The sequence below is a fragment of the Microchirus variegatus genome (genome assembly GCF_963457635.1).
Source record: "Microchirus variegatus genome assembly, chromosome: 12".
NCBI lineage: Eukaryota > Metazoa > Chordata > Actinopteri > Pleuronectiformes > Soleidae > Microchirus > Microchirus variegatus.
In genome coordinates, this window is record NC_139813.1 from 26,021,215 (window position 1) to 26,040,150 (window position 18,936).

Genomic DNA, 18,936 nt, shown 5'->3' on the forward strand with positions numbered 1-18,936 from the left:
TCCACACACGCTGCCCGCAGTGTGGAAGTCGGCCTTCGGGCCGGAGCGGCAAGTTTGACGTAGTGGCGCGTCCGCACTTCCGCTGGGAAACTTCAAAATAAAAGCCAACCCTAAAAAAAAAAAAAAAGTAGTTAGAACAGTGGGTTTCTTGATTAGATTTTATTAGATTAGCGTTTCACTTTCAGTGAATCACAACAATCTGTCATAAAAAATATAAAAAAGCTTAAAAGGTAAATATTTTTTATTGTTATTTATTTGGCAAATATCCATTCACCTTTTTATAACCAAATTTGAGCCGACTCACTGGATTTTTTCTCTGAGAAATAAGAAACTAATGGAGCATAAAATTCAACAATTAAAATCGTTTTATATATTCAGGAATGTAAGTAAATGACTATAATTTGACGTCTTAGTCGATAAATAATAATATTTACAGTATAATGCCCTTAATTGTAAAAGTATATATATATAAACATATGTATAAGAAAGTGATTGTTTACATATATTTGCCTGTATTATATCAATGTGCGTTCTGTAAATATCCCTCATAAGATGTGTCATATCATGTATAATAAACGTGTATATATGATTCTTATACATACGGCTTTTATTTTGAAGTCGGAGTCTCTCATTGTCGGCACAAGCACGTAGCTTCCTGTGACGTCACCACTGTGGCGGGGTGCACGTGCAGCAGCAGCTTCAGTCCACAGCTGGAAATGTTTTATAAAACTAGAGTTCAGAGAATTTAGTTTATAATGTTTGTATTTTGATGGGTTTTTTCGTATTATTGTAGTAACTGACCCTTTTTTAACTTAATTAAATCAGTTTTAAATCATTTCCACAGGTTAAAGATTAGTTTTTAACATTAAAAGAACAATAAGATTACACTTTAAATGTGTTTTTACTGTGTTTAGTTTAATGTAAAGCTGTGAAGTGAATGAATAAATGTTAAAATCTTGTTTTTACACAGATGAAGCTTCAAATAAACACTAAATACTGAGTTTGTTCACAATATATAATATAATTATATATATATAAATATATAATTAAGTCAAACAGTTTGTGTTATTATTGATTTCTAGTGTAAAGTGAATAAAAACACATAATCTCAGAGAAAAGTTCACTAAATATGATTACGTTTTTTGTTTTAATGAGATGAAGTATGAGGAAATACTTCTGTTTTTCCTCAAAATAATCATAAAGTCTGTGTTAGAATTGATTTTTAGTGTAAAATAATAATTATTATTACAATCAATATGATCAAAACGTTAAAAAATTAATAAATTTCAAGACAATAAAACATGTTCCTTCACAAAATATTATAATATAAAAGTGTTATTTATAGTGATATGTAATATCACTGTGTTATTATTGACTTCTAGTGTATTTGTAACACAAATGTATTGTCGCTTATAAAGTCATTAAAAATGTGCTTTATTGTTCAAAATAAGACTTAAAACCAGATTGTTGTTGTTTGAAGTTGTTTTTCCTCTGTTCGAGTGTTGGCTGGTGAGCGACAGAGGAACAGAAATAAACAGTCAGTCGCTCGCAGCTGTTGTTGTTGTTGTTGTTGTTTTATCTGCGTCTCAGACGAGCGAGGAATCAGGATTAATGAGGGAGGAGACGAGATGATTCCAGGCTCATTCAGGCTTCTTGTGTTCCAGGTTCTGCAGCGTCAAGGGGAAACTGGGCCTGTGTGTGTGTGTGTGTTCTTGTACTTGCTGCATACTGAGGACCAGTGAGGTTTTTCTAACCAACAAAGTGAGGTCATCTTTACGAAGTGAGGACATTTTGGCCGGTCCTCGCTTTGTTTTCATTGAAATCACTTCCTTAGGTTGTAAACATCCCATAATCTGTTTTAACAGAGGTCCTCAGTTTAGTACAACAACCCATTTTCCAGCCCTGGTGTTTCACACACGTTTTGCTCTGGGGCTCCACCTGCAGACATGTTATGGTACTGCACCCAGTAGTTCTTTAAAGATACCATTCATGAAGTAGATATGTGTAATTGTGTTGATTTATAAAGTGGAAATGCTGGTCCTCGCTTTGTAGGCACTTTTACCCGGTCCTCAGTATGCAGCAAGTACAATAATGTGTGTGTGTGTGTGTGTGACCTCGGTCAGCAGGATCTTCTCTGATGCGTTAATATTATCATCTCCGGCCACGCCCGTGGAACGCAGTTTAGACAGTAACCAGAGCCAGAACAAACTCTGCAGCTAAAAATACCAGCAGTCAACTGTCACACACACATCCACACACACACACACACACACACACACACACACTGAGACAGGGTCTTCATGTTAGTGGAGCTGCTCGACTGAGGAACCGCTGAAGAACGACCGTCTAAACTCTTTCAGTCGTCGTCTCCTGGAGGTGATGAACTTTGCCCTGGGCCTCAAACCTCCATCAGCAGGCAGCAGCCGAGGAAGAGGAGGTGGTGGAGGAGGAAGTGGAGGTGGAGGAGGTGGAGGAGGAGGAGGTATAGCGGCCATGGAGAACCTGGAGAAGCAGCTGATCTGCCCCGTCTGCCTGGAGATGTTCTCCAAACCCGTGGTCATCCTGCCGTGTCAGCACAACCTGTGCCGCAAGTGTGCAAACGACATCTTCCAGGTGAGAAAGAGGCAGATTTTATTTTGTAGGAACTGTGTACGGTCTTTAAAGGTCCACTGTGTAAGGATGAGCGACACCTAATGGTGAGACTGTAGATTACAGTGGCCTTCACATGTTAGAGCTTTGTTGTTGTTGTTGACACAAAATGACAAGACCTTTGTCCAAAGTACGTCCTCTTGTCTCTCTCGTCTCCTATCTTGTCTCCTCTCTCGTTTCCTCTCACTTGTCTCCTCTCTCTCGTCTCCTCTTGTCTCCTCTCTCTCGTCTCCTATCTTGTCTCCTCTCCTCTCACTTGTCTCCTCTCCTCTCACTTGTCTCCTCCCTCTTGTCTCCTATCTTGTCTCCCATCTCGTCTCCTCTCTTGTCTCCCATCTCGTCTCCTCTCTTGTCTCCTCTTGTCTCCTCTTGTCTCCTCTCTTGTTTCCTCCCTCTCATCTCGTCTCCTCTCTCTCGTCTCCTCTTTCGTCTACTCTCTCGTCTCCTCTCGTCTCCTCTCTCTCGTCTCCTCTCGTCTCCTCTCTCTCGTCTCCTCTCGTCTCCTCTCGTCTCCTGTCTCCTATCTCCTCTCTCGTCTCCTCTTGTCTCCTATCTCCTCTCTCTCGTCTCCTCTCGTCTCCTATCTCCTCTCTCGTCTCCTCTGGTCTTGTCTCCTCTCTCGTCTCCTATCTCCTCTCTCTCGTCTCCTCTCGTGTCCTATCTCCTCTCTCGTCTCCTCTCGTGTCCTATCTCCTCTCTCGTCTCCTCTGGTATTGTCTCCTCTCTCTCGTCTCCTATCTCCTCTCTCTCGTCTCCTCTCTCTCGTCTCCTCTCTCTCGTCTCCTCTTTCGTCTACTCTCTCGTCTCCTCTCGTCTCCTCTCTCTCGTCTCCTCTCGTCTCCTCTCGTCTCCTGTCTCCTATCTCCTCTCTCGTCTCCTCTTGTCTCCTATCTCCGCTCTCTCGTCTCCTCTCGTCTCCTATCTCCTCTCTCGTCTCCTCTGGTCTTGTCTCCTCTCTCGTCTCCTATCTCCTCTCTCTCGTCTCCTCTCGTGTCCTATCTCCTCTCTCGTCTCCTCTCGTGTCCTATCTCCTCTCTCGTCTCCTCTGGTATTGTCTCCTCTCTCTCGTCTCCTATCTCCTCTCTCTCGTCTCCTCTCTCTCGTCTCCTCTCTCTCGTCTCCTCTTTCGTCTACTCTCTCGTCTCCTCTCGTCTCCTCTCTCTCGTCTCCTCTCGTCTCCTCTCGTCTCCTGTCTCCTATCTCCTCTCTCGTCTCCTCTTGTCTCCTATCTCCTCTCTCTCGTCTCCTCTCGTCTCCTATCTCCTCTCTCGTCTCCTCTGGTCTTGTCTCCTCTCTCGTCTCCTATCTCCTCTCTCTCGTCTCCTCTCTCTCGTCTCCTCTCTCTCGTCTCCTCTTGTGTCCTATCTCCTCTCTCGTCTCCTCTCGTGTCCTATCTCCTCTCTCGTCTCCTCTGGTATTGTCTCCTCTCTCTCGTCTCCTATCTCCTCTCTCTCGTCTCCTCTTACGTCTACTCTCTCGTCTCCTCTCGTCTCCTCTCTCTCGTCTCCTCTCGTCTCCTCTCGTCTCCTGTCTCCTATCTCCTCTCTCGTCTCCTCTTGTCTCCTATCTCCTCTCTCTCGTCTCCTCTCGTCTCCTATCTCCTCTCTCGTCTCCTCTGGTCTTGTCTCCTCTCTCGTCTCCTATCTCCTCTCTCTCGTCTCCTCTCGTGTCCTATCTCCTCTCTCGTCTCCTCTCTCATCTCCTCTCTCTCGTCTCCTATCTCCTCTCTCTCGTCTCATCTCTCTCGTCTCCTCTCTCTCGTCTCCTCAGTCGGCTAACCCTCTGTGGCAGACCCGCGGCTCCACGGGCATCGCAGCTAGCGGCGGTCGTTTCCGCTGTCCCTCGTGTCGCCACGAGGTGGCGCTGGACAGACACGGCGTGTACGGTCTGCAGAGGAACCTGCTGGTGGAGAACATCATCGACATCTACAGGCAGCAGGAGACCTCCAGGTGTGTGTGTGTGTGTATGTGTGTGTGTGTGTGTGTGTGAGTCCACATGGAGACCAAAACCTGGTCCTAATGAGGCAGAAGCTCAAGGTTTTTCATAAATCTTAAATCTAATCTAAGGAACATTTTTACATTAGCTAAAAAATATATTAAATATATTTTTATATGAAGTGATAATTTAGTGTCTGATTAGTAAATAAAAAATAAATGTTATATATATTTTTTTATCCAGTTACAAATATTACAAATTCAAATCAAGAAAGAAAACAGATTCTTCTTTACTCTGAATTAGCTGCAGAGACTTTGAGTGTTGTTGTAATGATGTGAAATGTCCAGCAGGAGGCAGCATTTCACCACATGACTGACGAGAGGACGAGCTCATTCAGACAAATACATATGAGTCAGTTCATTTACAGTTAATACAAATGAATTAAAATAATGTAACGTTAAATTATGACGTGTTACGTTGTTTTTTTTATTTATTTATATTTTAAACGCCATCACAAAACATTTGTGGTTATGAAGAATATATAGAGACAGAGTATAGTGATGTATAAAATATGAGATCAGAAACATAATGTACACATATATGTATTTTTTTTATAATTAATTGACCTTTTGCCACTAAATGTGCAGTAAATCTAATCGGCTGAAGTCTGCTGAACTTTTAAATGTGTTCCTCTCATAATGAACTCATCACAAGTGTAAATTCATCATCGCTTTCACTCTGAAATAGAATCTTAATGAGTCTGAGACGCTGTTGGCAGCGGCCTGTGTTGACAGAAGGGCAGGAGTCTCCTCATTATCCTCGCCGGGCTAAAAATTCTCCTCCGTTGAAGACTCGGACGTCAGAGGACAAAGGACTGTCGTCGTTAATCTGGACGTTTATTTTCTGTTTCCCACGAGCGAACGTTTGGCAGCCGAGGCGTCGTTTGTTGTTGAAGTTTGCGAAAGCGTCCTTGGGCGAAACACGAGGAGGTGTTTGATCGTCGAATGTTCCTGTTCCTGTGCGGACGACGCTTTAAAGTCCACACAGAGAATTCTCAAGGATTCGCCCGTCGTGCATCTCCGTAAACTCTGAGACCAAAGGTCACGGAGAGTCGTGTCTAAATATATCGTCCTGCAGTCCTGAGACTTTGAAATAATTTTGTTTCACAGATGATAATAAAATAATAACGAAAGATCGAGTTATTATCAGTTCTTAAATGACCTCAGTGTCTGTTTTACTTTTGTACTATTACAGGTATTCCTGACTCCAGGATCTTCTGTGTTGTATGGCACTTCCTGTTCCGGAAGACCAACTTCCTGTTGAGACGCGTTCGGGGCGGGTCCCTTGTCTCACGTACCAAGTTTCGAGCAGATCGGTCAATGATCGGCAAAGGTTATAGGGCACTTCCTGTTACGTATTGCTGACTTCCTGTCGAGATGTGTTCGGAGCGGGTCCCTTGTCTCACGTACGAAGTTTCGAGCAGATCGGTCCATGATCGGCTGAGTTCCAGGTCGCTTCCTGTTTTGTGACGAAATTGCATCGAAATTTAAAAATGGCCGACCTCTTGTGGACTGGATTTCAAGTTTGTAGACGTGTTAAGGTTTGGCGTCTCGTGTCATGTAGGAAGTTTTGAGCAGATCGGTCAACGTGCGTCAAAGTTCCAGGGCACTTCCCGTTTTGTGACGAAATTGCGTCAACTTCAAAAATGGCCGACTTCCTGTTGAGTCAACGTCAAGTTTGTAGACGTGCTAAGGTTTGGCGTCTCGTGTGACGTAGGAAGTTTCGAACAGATCGGTCGACGTACAGTAAAGCTACAGGGCGCTTCATTTTACGAAATTTAAGGTGCAAAATCGCAGATTGGCGCACAAATCAAAATGGCTGACTTCCTGTTGAGTTAAGGTCATGGTGCCAATAGACTTTTTTGTTCGTCTTGAGCTGTTTCATGGTTCTACCAAGTTTCATGCATTTTGGTGAAACGGAGTTTTGGCTTTCTTGCATTAGGGGGCGCCACTGAGCCATTGTACGCCACTTTTTTTGTTATTCTATCAAATTCGTATGATTTTGTTGTGTTCTGTTTGCCGCAGACTTGTAAACATGAAGCCAGAGCAGCATCATCTTCATCATCATCATCATCAGCAGAAGTTGACGTGTGAGGAACACGAAGACGAGAAGATCAACATCTACTGTTTGTCGTGCGAGACGCCGACCTGCTCCATGTGCAAAGTGTTCGGACGTCACAGAGACTGCGACGTGGCGCCGCTAAGCAACGTCTACGCCAGACAGAAGGTAACGAGACCACGTCGGCGACTACAAGGAGCCAAAGGAGCTAAGTGTCTGCTAGCCCATTTACGGAGGGTGCAAATCGGCAAAATGGCCGACTTCCTGTTGAGTTGAGGCCACGGTTACGTTCGACTTTTTTGTTCGTCTTGATCTATAACATCTTCCCGCCAAGTTTCAGGAAATACGGTCGAACTCATCGTATGTCTTAAGTCATAGGGCAACTTCCTGTTTCACGGTGAATGGGCGAAATTCGCTAAAATGCTGGGGGTTGCCGTGGTCCGCTAAACCTTTCGACAAATTTTCACCTTTGATGTGTCTCATACAAATTGCCACAAAAAGTTGATGTTGGTACGACAAACGCGCTCGGACGAATACGCTCATTAACGAAGGGTGCAAATCGCCAAAAAATCGCCAGCAGAAATTCTAAATGTCCGACTTCCTGTTGAGTTGAGGCCATAGTTACGGTTGACTTTTTTGTTCGTGTTGGTTTGTAACATCTTCCCACCAAGTTTTGGGAAATTCGGTGGAACTCAAGTACAATGAAGTCATAGCGTAACTTCCTGTTTCGTGGCAAATTAGCTAAAACGCTGAGGGTTGCCAAACTTGATTTTAAAAACGCGGGAGACCACAGACACTACAAACTTTGTCACCGGGCGTTCGATTACAAAAAATAAGTATAACTATATTTAATGTAATTTATCTCGTTATAGCTAATTTATAGCTAATGAAATTCTTCTTAAAGGGCCAGCTGTAACGGTTAGCATCGGCCTCGTTAGCAGCTTTAGCTCGTGTTCCAGGAGCGTTTGAAGAAAACTGAAAAATGTGTTTGTTTGTTTGTTTGTTTGTCGAACTTCACTTTTCTTTACGTCAACGTGAAAAACACAAAGCGGGAGTTGTCGTGGTGAACTGTGCGCGTTAGAATAAATCTGTCAAGTTTTGCGAGGAGGCGTCCGTGAGCTCCGGAGCTCCTCTAAAGGTCAGTGAACGCACCGTCGTCTCAACTCTTGACCTTTCATCCACCGCGTGTGCGCGCGCTGAGTGGGCGAGTCCTCCGGAAACCGACGACGGCCTCCGTCGTTCCCTTTTCCTGGTTTCTATTTATAAAAGTCACACACACACACACACACACACAGATGTAAAGGTCAGCCCCCCCCCCCAATAATGCAGAGTAAATTTGTCCACACTATCAATAATTCTATTTAAACTCAATCCCATGAAATTACTGCATTTTTGTAGTTTTATACAGCGGTGGTTCCCAAACACTGGGTTGTGGACCCACAGGTGGGTCGCGAGTGATTTTTTTTGGGTCCCAATTTTTTTTATTTTTTTTTTCCAAATATATTAATTGAATATTAACGTGTACATTTTTTAAATAATGTTCATAAATTGAAGTTTTGAAGTCTCCAAAATGATCAAATTTTAAAGTTTTTGTCGCTACATGACGCTAAATTCGTCTTTATCGCGATTTATTTGATGATTTTGGTCAAATAACGAACAGAGGAGGACGTACATCAGTGTATAAAAGCTCACCTGATAAAATCCGCATGAGTTCAAGTCTAAAATATCTCAAAAACAAGAGTTTGTAAACCACTCACTCTCCCTGCACCAAACCCCATAGAGAAAATCAACGATTTTAACGTCACAGAGACACAGGAGTTCACAGGAGTCGTCGATCCACTGCTGCCTCCGTCAGTAAATTCAAACGTCTTATTTCGGCGAATTCTGTGTTTGAAATCCTTCGTTCGGATCGACCTCAGTGGCGCAAAGTGACCACACGAGGCAGCGCTAGAGCAGCAGCTCCTGTGTCACCGCGAGCTAAAATCGCTGGTTTTCTCTATGGGGTTTGGTCCATTTTACAAAACTTCAGTTTCCTGTTCGGGAAAAAGACAAAATCTATTAAAAGTTAAAGAAGTTTAATAGATTTTTTTCTTTCTTGGACGACGAGAGCTGTCAATCACAGTGGCCACGCCCCTAAATAAACGCCACCTGTGGGCCAATAAAAACACCCGTGATCGCGATAACGCGTAAGAAAACTTTATTTGCACACACAAAGTCACACAAAGACAAAGAAGTTGTGTTTTTTTTTGTCGTCGTTGTGATGCAGACGGCGACGTCCGGCGCGTTATCGAACATTTGGCTTTTGTTGACATTTGAGCGTCTCTGCGTCTCCGTGTCTCACTCTGTCTCTGATTCACTCATCTGAAATTCAGATGAGGACGAGGGAAGTGGTTCGTCATCTTAATGCAGAGAGAGAGAGGAAAACAACACGTTTACAAACAACAACAACAGGAAGTGAAAGTGGGATTATTTCTTACACAGTTTACAGATTAACACACACACACAGGTGAGAGTTTAAAGTGACTCACGCTGCTGACTCGTTGTTGTTGTTGTTGTTTTTGTGCTTCAGGCGTTTTAATTAGAAATTCATGCCGTTTCTTCACTAACATCAACATCAACAACAACAACAACATCACACCGACGACTAAATTTAGAAACTTTGAATCAACGTCTGCACAACAACACAATTATCTCACACACGCTAAACTTTATATTTGTCTCATAAATTCAAGGTTTATACTCGCACACAGTTACAGGACGAGGGATTAATGTGCAGTTACACTTCAGATTAACGTCAGATTAAAGTCTCAGAATGAAAAAGGAATTCTGAGATTTTCTCAGAAATCTGAGATTAATCTAAAAATTCTGAGGAGAAAAGTCACGACTATGAGATTATTTTCTCAGAACTGAGATTAAAGTCAGAATTCTGATTTTAAAAAAAACAACAAAAAAAAACAACTCAGATTTTGATCTCAAAATTATGGGATTATGGGACTAAAATCATAATTCTGAGATTATTTTCTGAAAAATATGAGATTAAAGTCAGAATTCTGATTTAAAAAAAAACAGCAACAACAAAACTCAGATTTCGATCTCAAAATTATGGGATTATGGGATTAAAGTCGTAATTCTGGGATTATTTTCTGAAAAATATGAGATTAGAGTCAGAATTCTGAGACTGTTTTCTCAGACTCAGTGAGATTAAACTCAAAAAAACAAAAAAAAACTAAAATTTCGATCTAAAAATTATGGGATTATGAAATTAAAGTCAGAATTCTGAGATAATGCTCTCATAAATATGCAATTAAAGCCAGAAATATGAGATTATTTTCTCAGAAATGTCAGATTAAAGTCAGTGTGTTATGAAAACTTTACAGATCCACTCGTGTTAATCTGTATTTTGCAGATTATTTAATATTGAAAACTGTGTTCCTTCTGTGGTGAATGTTTTTCAGACGGAGCTCAGCGATGGAATCGCGATGTTGGTCGTCAGTAACGATCACGTCCAGGCCGTAATCTGTCAGATGGAAGAGATTTGCCGGACGTTAAAGGTGAAACGCACACACACAGTTTTACATTTTTGATATTTTGTCAAATCTGTTTAATCTCGTTCTCGTTTTCCTCACCGTCAGGACAACGGCGAGCGGCAGCGAGATAAACTGGACGCCGGTTTCCAAACGCTGACGGCCATCTTGGATGAGCGGAAGCAGGAGCTGGTGGCTCTAATCTCCAGGCAACAGGACGACAAACTCAGACACGTCCGCGGCCTAATGCGCCGCCACGGCGACCACCTGGAGGCCGCAGTCACGCTGGTCGAGTCGGCGTTACAGTCCATGGAGGAGCGGCACATGTCTGTGTTTGTACAGGTAGGGGGCGCCGCAGATTTTTGCTGAATCAGTCTGAATTTTTCGTGACGGGTTGCCGATCACCTGAGCATGTTTCCATCCAATTTTGGTACGAATCCAACCACCGACGGCGACACAAAACGTGGTCAAACTTTGAAGAAATCCCATTGTTTTTAAATGGGCAAAACTGTGAAATAACAAAATAATATCTCTGTCAAAACTTGTCGGATTTTAACGAAATTTTGCACACGTGTGCAGAATCAGACATTCTACCATTGTACTAAGTTTAATCCAGATCTGATGTGATTTTTTTTCCTCTCTATCTTTTTCCTCAGAGCGCCAAAGAGATACTGGAGAAGTAAGCCCAACTGTTTTATTCAGTGTTTTTACTCTTTCACTTGAATATTATCAAAGTTAATTTTACTACCTACTGCTTTGCAAAGTTAGATTGCGAAAAATAATTTGAAAAAAATACTTTTTAAAGTAGTCATTTCGACATTAATTAGCTCAAATTCATCCAGAAAAACAACAAAGTCCTGTGACTTCTTTAACAAACAGCATCATTAGTCACCACCTCATTGACACCAGGCTGCTGTCGCTTCGTCTCGTTTAATTGCCGCGTGTGAAGAGTCGGCGTCGCCGCGTCAGACATTTAGTCATTTTGTTTACATTATGTAGAAGTCAGTGAACGTCTCAGAGGAGACGACGTCGATGAGGACGTTTAAATATTTAAGATTCACTGACACAACAGAGTCACATCATATATATGAGGTGTTTTAAGGTGAAATAAAGGGGAAAATATCTTTAAACACTGTAAAAAAAAAAAAAAAAGGATTTGTTTTGACTAGTGATATATTTTATATGTTAAATCCAACCAAAACACTCTTTAGGGACAAACTAGAGATTAGTGGATTAAAAACTCACTCATTTACTTCGTAAAAAGCTTTAACATGATCTCAGTGATGATTCAAAGATAAAACATTTACTAATTTTGAAGAAAAATATTAGCAAAAATACCGGTTTAAAGGACGTCTGACCTGATTCAATAGGTTTAAAAAAGGTCATTTTTATTTCAAAACAAACAAAATTGGAATAAATCCAGACTTTTATTTGTGGCGTCACAGACTTTAACACTGTAAAAAAATGTTTTTGTAAAATTTAAGTGGAATACAATTGATTTTTTGTTGTTGTTGTTATTTCGACTAGTTGTACTACTTGTGTGTGTGTGTGTGTGTGTGTGTGTGTAACAGGATGTCAGTGATGGCGAGGACGTCGAACATCGAGCGTCCGCCGCTGGATTACGAGAACATGAGCGACTTTGTCGTCGACGTGGACGACCTGACCGACATGTTGAGCAACGTGGATTTCTGCTCTGGTACGAACTGTGACATCATCGTCTGCGTCATTACTGATATTCTTGTAAAAAGTTACGTCGAAAATACAACGCATATAAAAAAAATAAGTATGAAATGTAATATTCATGCAATATTAAGAATTTAGCAAATATTACACTTTTGTTTTATTTAAGAGGTACTTTTTTAAAAATACACATACAAACTGTTTGTTTGTGATATTTCATAAATAATAGATTTTGTCCTGAATCAGTAAATAATCACAGGTAAACAAAGACTGTGGAGAAATAAACACAATTTCCTTCAGTCTCCATGTTTACAGGGTTAAATTTAACTGTGTGTGTGGGTGTGTGTGTGTGTGTGTGTGTGTGTGTGTGTGTGTGTGTGTGTGTGTGTGTTGGTGTGTTGCAGGTGTGGGAGATGATGATGATGATGAAGATTCCGACCTCAAGGTCAGCTTCAGATATTGAGACCGAACAAAGGTGAGCGGTTTCTTTTTAAAGCTGCAGTACGTACGTTTTATTGTTGTTAAAAATATAAACCAATATTTGTTTACATCTGAGATTTGATTATATTTACATGTTTTAAATGAGTGCAGAATGTTTTAAAGTGGAATAAAGTAAATCAATATTTTTGATTCTCTGAGTCTAAGAAAAAATTGATGAATTGATCACAGTGTTTAGGTTCAAGGATGTTTTAAATGTTTTATCTTCATGAGTTCAGTCATTTTCTGATCAGATACTGACATTTAATAAATAAATAAAATAGATAATCACAGATACATAATAATAATGATAATTAGTGTAAGCTAGCTAGCTAAAAAAAATGATAGCTTGTTTTAAACAAGTAAGTTAGCGAGAACGAAAGAACGTTAGCCAGAAAGAAAGAAATTTAGCCACAAAGAAATAAAGTTAGCTAGAAATAAATAAATTTAGCTAGAAAGGAAGAACATTAGCTAGAAAGAAAGAACATTAGCTAGAAAGATAGACATTTAGCCACAAAGAAATAAAGTTAGCTAGAAAGAAAGAATGTTAGCTAGAAATAAATAAAGTGTGCTAGAAAGGAAGAACATTAGCTAGAAAGAAAGAATGTTACCTAGAAAGAGATAAGGTTATCGAGAAAGAAAGTTAGCTAGAAAGAAAGAATGTTAGCTACAAAGAAAGTTAGCTAAAAATAAAGTTAGCTAGAAAGAGATAAAGTTCCTCGTCCTCAGCTCTGACTGAGACGAGGGACGAGGACAATGATCTCATGATGTTTGTCTTCTGTCCTTCAGGTTTCTGCTGGAGGACACGAGGACATGAGGACACGAGGACACGAGGACATGGACATGAGGACACAAGGACACAAGGACATGTGGACATGAGGACACGAGGACATGTGGACACAAGGATACGTGGACACGAGGACATAAGGACATGATGACACAAGGACATGAGGACACGAGGACACAGAAGACAGAAAACCAGAGCTTCTCGTCTTTTCTCACATATTATTGTTGTTTTTCTGTTGTTTTGTTTCATATTTTTCTAACGTCGTTGATTGTTTTTGTCTTTTATGTCTTTTTAAAAAATGATGATCCTTTAAAAACTTTATTTCAAACTCTGTGTGTGAACATTAATCTGATAAATGTGTTTATCCTGAGTTTATCCAGCAGCTGCAGATATACATACGTATACATACATATATATATATCCATATACATATATGGATATATATACATACATATATACGTATATGTATGTATACGTATATGCGTATATGTATATATATATTTTTTTTCAGTTTTATAACTCATTTTAAATGTAAATAAAAACATTTTTGCTGGAGATTAACGTCTTTTTTTAGTCAAAAGTATCTTTGGAGGCTAATTTTGGCGTCAGAACGACAATAAACACAAACGTTTATCGTCTTTTGTCGCAAACACACAACGTGTTTACGTGGGCAGATAATCTGATAATCTGATAATCTGATAATCTCAAGACTGAAGGTAAAAATCACACGATGACGTCATGTTTTCATACTGTGGAGATTATGTGTCCGTGAAGTAAAAATATCAAGATTTTAAAGTCAAAGAAACACGGGACAAAAAATTAAGAAATAAACAGGATTCTGGTTTCACATGGACACAGATTTGAGGGATTAAGATAAAAAAAACAAAAAAAAAACACTTATATGTTCATTTATCAGATTATTCAACAAAGGGTCGTGTTGTTGAGGCTCGTTTTTCCAGTTATGAGATTAAAGCCAATCTGACACCTGCATTCTTGTGAGTGGCCATGAGGGGGCGATTCCAGTGTCTCACCTGGATTATAATCTGGTCATTAACATTTTCCTGAGGAATTACAAATCACCTTAAATCTTAACATTTGTCACATTTAGAGTCAAATACACTTTAATCTGAAACAACTTAATTAAATTCAAAGTCAATGAAATGAAATGAAGACATTCGTTAAATGAACTGACGACAAAAAGACGTTTTCACTTCAGACTTTTTTATTAAAAATATAAATTGCAAAAAAAAGCAAAAAAAAAGCAGTTATTTTTCCTCTTACATTTCAAACCTCGTCAGACATTTTACACTAAAATAAACAGGTTTTTCTTCATTTTATTAGAGTTTTTCAGATTAGCATGCTGCGCTAACACGGGGACGCTGAAACATGACGGACGTCAACATTTGACACGTGGACCAAAATAAAAGTTTCGGGTTTTTTTGGATACGACACGTTTGAATTACATTGTTTTCCAATTTAATCTGATTTAATCTGAGTAGTTTTAATCTGCATTTTTATTTCTCATTTTATAATTTTTTTAAAAATGTTTTTAAAGAACATTAAATCTGAATTAGCGACAGATTAAGAGAATAAATGATGAGTGAAAATTTGTTTTCCAGGTTTTGACTGATGTATAATCTCAGATTAAAGGGGTTAATTTTGGCGGTCACATGACCCACAATGCAACAGCTGGTCTTAAAAAGAACGAATTAAATATCGACATGAACACTAGGGGTCGCTGTGGTTCTGATGGAAAACTTTAATTCAAACGTGTGAGTGACTTCAGATTATGTCCAGTTTGTCCACAAGTGTCCATTTTACTGTCTTTTTTTAAAGGGGGGGGGGGCGGGGTTGGGGGGGGGGGGGGGTCACGTGACTGAAGGTCATCTGTGTCCATTTTGTCCAACAAAGTCTTTAAATCAACACTCGCGCGTTTACTCTGGACGAGGCCGCGGTGCGTAATTTGGCACCGGCCGTGCGTAAAATGGAGACGCGGAGGAAAAACGACGCAAACAAACGCACAAACAAACGAACCCGCGCGACAGCGTTTATTGCAGCGTGTTCACTTCTTCCCGACTTTGTCGAAGATGTTGACGTTTTCCATCGCGAGCCGCTCCATCTCGGCCATGTGCAGCATGTCCCTCATCATGTCAAAGGTCAGGTCGATGGACAGCTGCGGGTTCTCGCTGCGCTTCAGCAGCTGCGTCACCGCCGCGGACCGCGCGTCCTCGTCGGGATGGAGCCCGCTGTGCAGGAGCTTCACCGTGGTCTCGTGCAGCAGGTCCGCGCCGCCAGAGGAGGAGGAGGAGGAGGAGGAAGAGGAGCCGTCCACACCGGAAACTCTGCGCAGGAGCTCCTCGAGACGCTGCGCCTGCACGTGACCGCCCTCATCCACGAGCCAGCCCGGGAGAGCGCGAGGTCTGCCGGCGGCGAGGCGGAGGTGCGAGGAGAGGAGGAGCGAGGAGAGGAGGAGGAGCAGGGAGAGCGGCTTCATGTCCTGTAATCCAGATTATTCATCATTTAAACACTTCAAAACTCTGAAGTCCAGAAAAACTCACATGTAGACTTTGTTAATCTGGGTCTAATCTGACGGATTATAAAACTGCGAGGATAATGATGAATCATCACCTGTGCGCAAAACACCCAGATTATGGATTAGAATATCCAATATGAAGGAACAAAAGCTGTGCGCAAAGATTATGGATCATTTTTTAAAAAACCATATGATCCATAATTTATGCACAAGATTAAAAAGAAACATCCAAAAAATGAAGATTAAATAAATATACTTTTCAGGTGGATTATCAAAGTCAGTTTGACAGATTAACAGAACGTCATTATCTTAACTATAAACATTAGAGATTTTAAATAAACATCGTTTACTTTATCACTAAAAAGGAACTTTAATCTCAGGTCAGATTACAGATTACTGCAGGAAAATAATAATAATAATAAAGCACTCGTTTAACAAATTAAACAATGCATTATATATCTAAAAAAAAAAAACATAATCTGGATTATCTGCTAAACTCATGTAAAGTTTCCTCCTGAAACAAAAGAGTCTTAAATAAATAAACTCACTCAGATCAGATTAGCGGCGGCTTCAGTCTTTGATGTTTCCTCTTCCTCAGTGAGTGTCAGTGATGGACAGAGGCGCGCGCGAGGCTTCTTATACATCCGCCCTGCAGCTGTGACGTCACAACCACCGCGAGGACAACGGCGTGGACAAATATCGACCGGCGCGCGCGCGCGCTCTCTCACACACACACACACACACACACACACACACACACACACACACACACACAATCCATCCATCAATCCTTTCCTTTCTTCCTTCCTTCAAACTTTTCCCATCTCCATCCTTAACTTATTCCTTCTTACCTTCCAAGATGCTTCCTTACTTCCATCCTTCCTTCATTCTCTCCTTCCTTCCATCAGCGAGGATGAGGGACATGAGGACATGAGGACATGAGGACATGAGGACATGAGGACAGAGACACTGGGACACAATGAAAAATCCAGAGAGTTGTTCAGGATCTTTACGATGATGGACTTTAAAGGTGATTTACCTCAAAATAATGACGTAAACGATGTGGAGGACGGACATGGAGGACAGATGTCGAGGACGGACGTAGAGGATGGACGTGGAGGACAGATGTCGAGGACGGACGTAGAGGATGGACGTGGAGGACAGATGTGGAGGACAGACAGGACGGTCAACATGGATGACAGACACGGCAAAAAACAAAGTCCAACTGTTTATTTAAAAAAAAAGAAAAAAAAGGATACAATTAACATCATACCACGATATTCCATCATGAATTTCAAAATAAAAGCGTTTGCTATAAATACCTTGACATCAGCACATCTCCACTGAAGTCCCTCAGTTTTCTTCTTCTATGGTTGAGATGTTTTTGGGAGAAGAACTGAGGCTTTTTAGGTCCAGGACAATACTGTATATATATATATATATATATATGCACACACACTGCTATAAGCTGTGTTACCAGTGGGTGGCGCAACAGACCAAAACACCAATCCGAAGCACATTTAATGCTTCTAAATATATGATTACAACAACAACAACAACAACAAACTATTACACACACTTTTGTCTGTAGTTTCTGTGCAAAGTTCTGTAAAAGTCTCTGAACTCTGGGACAGATTCACTGTTTCATCACAGATTCATGTTTTCATCACGAGCCAAAACATCAGCAGCTTCAAGTCCATGATTCTCACTTTTATTTCACAAACACAGCGAGCGTCTGCTTCTCCTGCAGCTTCACAGTCAGACGCTCATCAGGTCTCACAGGGAAACAGGAAGGTTTCCTTCTGCTAGCTTTTCCCTGATTTAGCACAAATTATATATATAAATATATGTGTGTGTGTGAAAATAATGTTCAGATGTTTTGGTCGACAGCCCTGTGGCTCAGCAGCTCAGCAGCTCAGCAGCCTCCTCATCTCTGTCCAAACAAACATCATCCGGCCAAAACACAAAAGTTAGAGGTCAAACTTTCTATTTAAACGCACAAAAGTTAGCGAGAAATTTACATTTCGATTATAAAAAACACTTTTACGGGTGAATTTTGAACAGTTTGAGAGTAAAAATAATTCCAAAAACGTCCCTTTTGCTTTTTCAAAGGCGATATCACTCGTGATTGTTGTTAGCTTAGCTTAGCTTAGCTTAGCACAAACACCGGAAACATAGAGCTAGCCTAGCGGTGTCTGAAGACAGTCAACCAAACATTTAGTATTATTGTATTGTTTTCTTTGCCCAGTGTTAGAAAATACAAAATCACTCATCTTCGACAGTTAGCTTAGCGCAACAAAAAAGCATGTCTTCTAAACCACTGTTGTATGAATATTAGCGAAGTGTTTGTCAATTTCTGGGTAATTCTTTAAAAGAAAAAAACCACACACCCCAAATTATTGTCTCCCTTGGCAAGTGTTGGATAACACTCTAACAGTTAGCTTAGCTTTGCATGAAAACATTTTTTTAAAAAGAGGAGAGCAGCTAACCTAGTATACCGTAATAAGAATGTTAGCAAAGTATTTGTAAGTCTGTCTGTTAGAGTTTGAAAATGTGTCGTCTTTGTGTTGACTGTTAGACTGTGACAGTTAGCTTAGCTTAGCACAAACACCAGAAACAGAAGGAATCGGCTAGCCTAGCACTGTCGAAACATGTCATTCCAAGCCTCAGTACTAGGAATATTAGCAAAGTTTTTGTTGATCAAGTGTGAGATTAGATTACGTTCGCACTCTAACAGTTAGCTTAGCTTTACACAAACACTAAAACAGAGAACAGCTAATCTAGCTCCGTGCTACGGTAATAAATCAGCCACGTGTTAGAAAAGTATTTAAGAATTTATCAGAAAATATCACTCACATTTGCCCTCTGTTACAGTTAGCTTAGCTTAGCGCAAACACTAAACAAACAAAGAGGGTACAGTTAGCTTAGCTCTATTCTGAAGTAACAATAACAAAAGAATACCACTTTTAAAGCTAAGAAATGAGAATATCTGGATAATGTACGTTTATTTATACGTTTATCTTCTGACGTTAGCATCGTTTAAATTAGTCTGAAAGAAACGTTTGTTTATTTTATGAAGTTATTTTTGTAAAACAGCTTTTTTTAAACCTGAATATCTTCTGTTTTCTTTGACGGTCAAACGTGTCTTTAGTTTCTAGAGGAGGAAGAAGACAACGATATCTGAGGACATCAATTTCTATTTCCTTCAACGTTTCGTGGAACAGAAGGAAAAT

At 40.5% G+C, this 18,936-nt stretch overlaps 2 protein-coding genes across 2 annotated transcripts; one reads left to right on the forward strand and one right to left on the reverse strand.

The window, feature by feature from the left end:
- Window positions 1-2,379: 2,379 nt before the first annotated feature.
- Window positions 2,380-10,909, forward strand: trim54 (tripartite motif containing 54; the record flags this gene model as incomplete). Its single annotated transcript, XM_083898636.1, has 6 exons — window positions 2,380-2,613; window positions 4,420-4,598; window positions 6,669-6,870; window positions 10,158-10,253; window positions 10,335-10,568; window positions 10,883-10,909. The coding sequence occupies 6 exons, from the start codon at window positions 2,380-2,382 to the stop codon at window positions 10,907-10,909; spliced, it is 972 nt and encodes a 323-aa protein (XP_083754762.1).
- Window positions 10,910-15,232: 4,323 nt separating this feature from the next.
- uts1 (urotensin 1) lies at window positions 15,233-15,664 on the reverse strand (the record flags this gene model as incomplete). The annotated part of the gene is made up of 1 exon (XM_083898637.1): window positions 15,233-15,664. One exon carries the CDS (start codon window positions 15,662-15,664, stop codon window positions 15,233-15,235), a length of 432 nt encoding a protein of 143 aa, XP_083754763.1.
- Window positions 15,665-18,936: the final 3,272 nt, after the last annotated feature.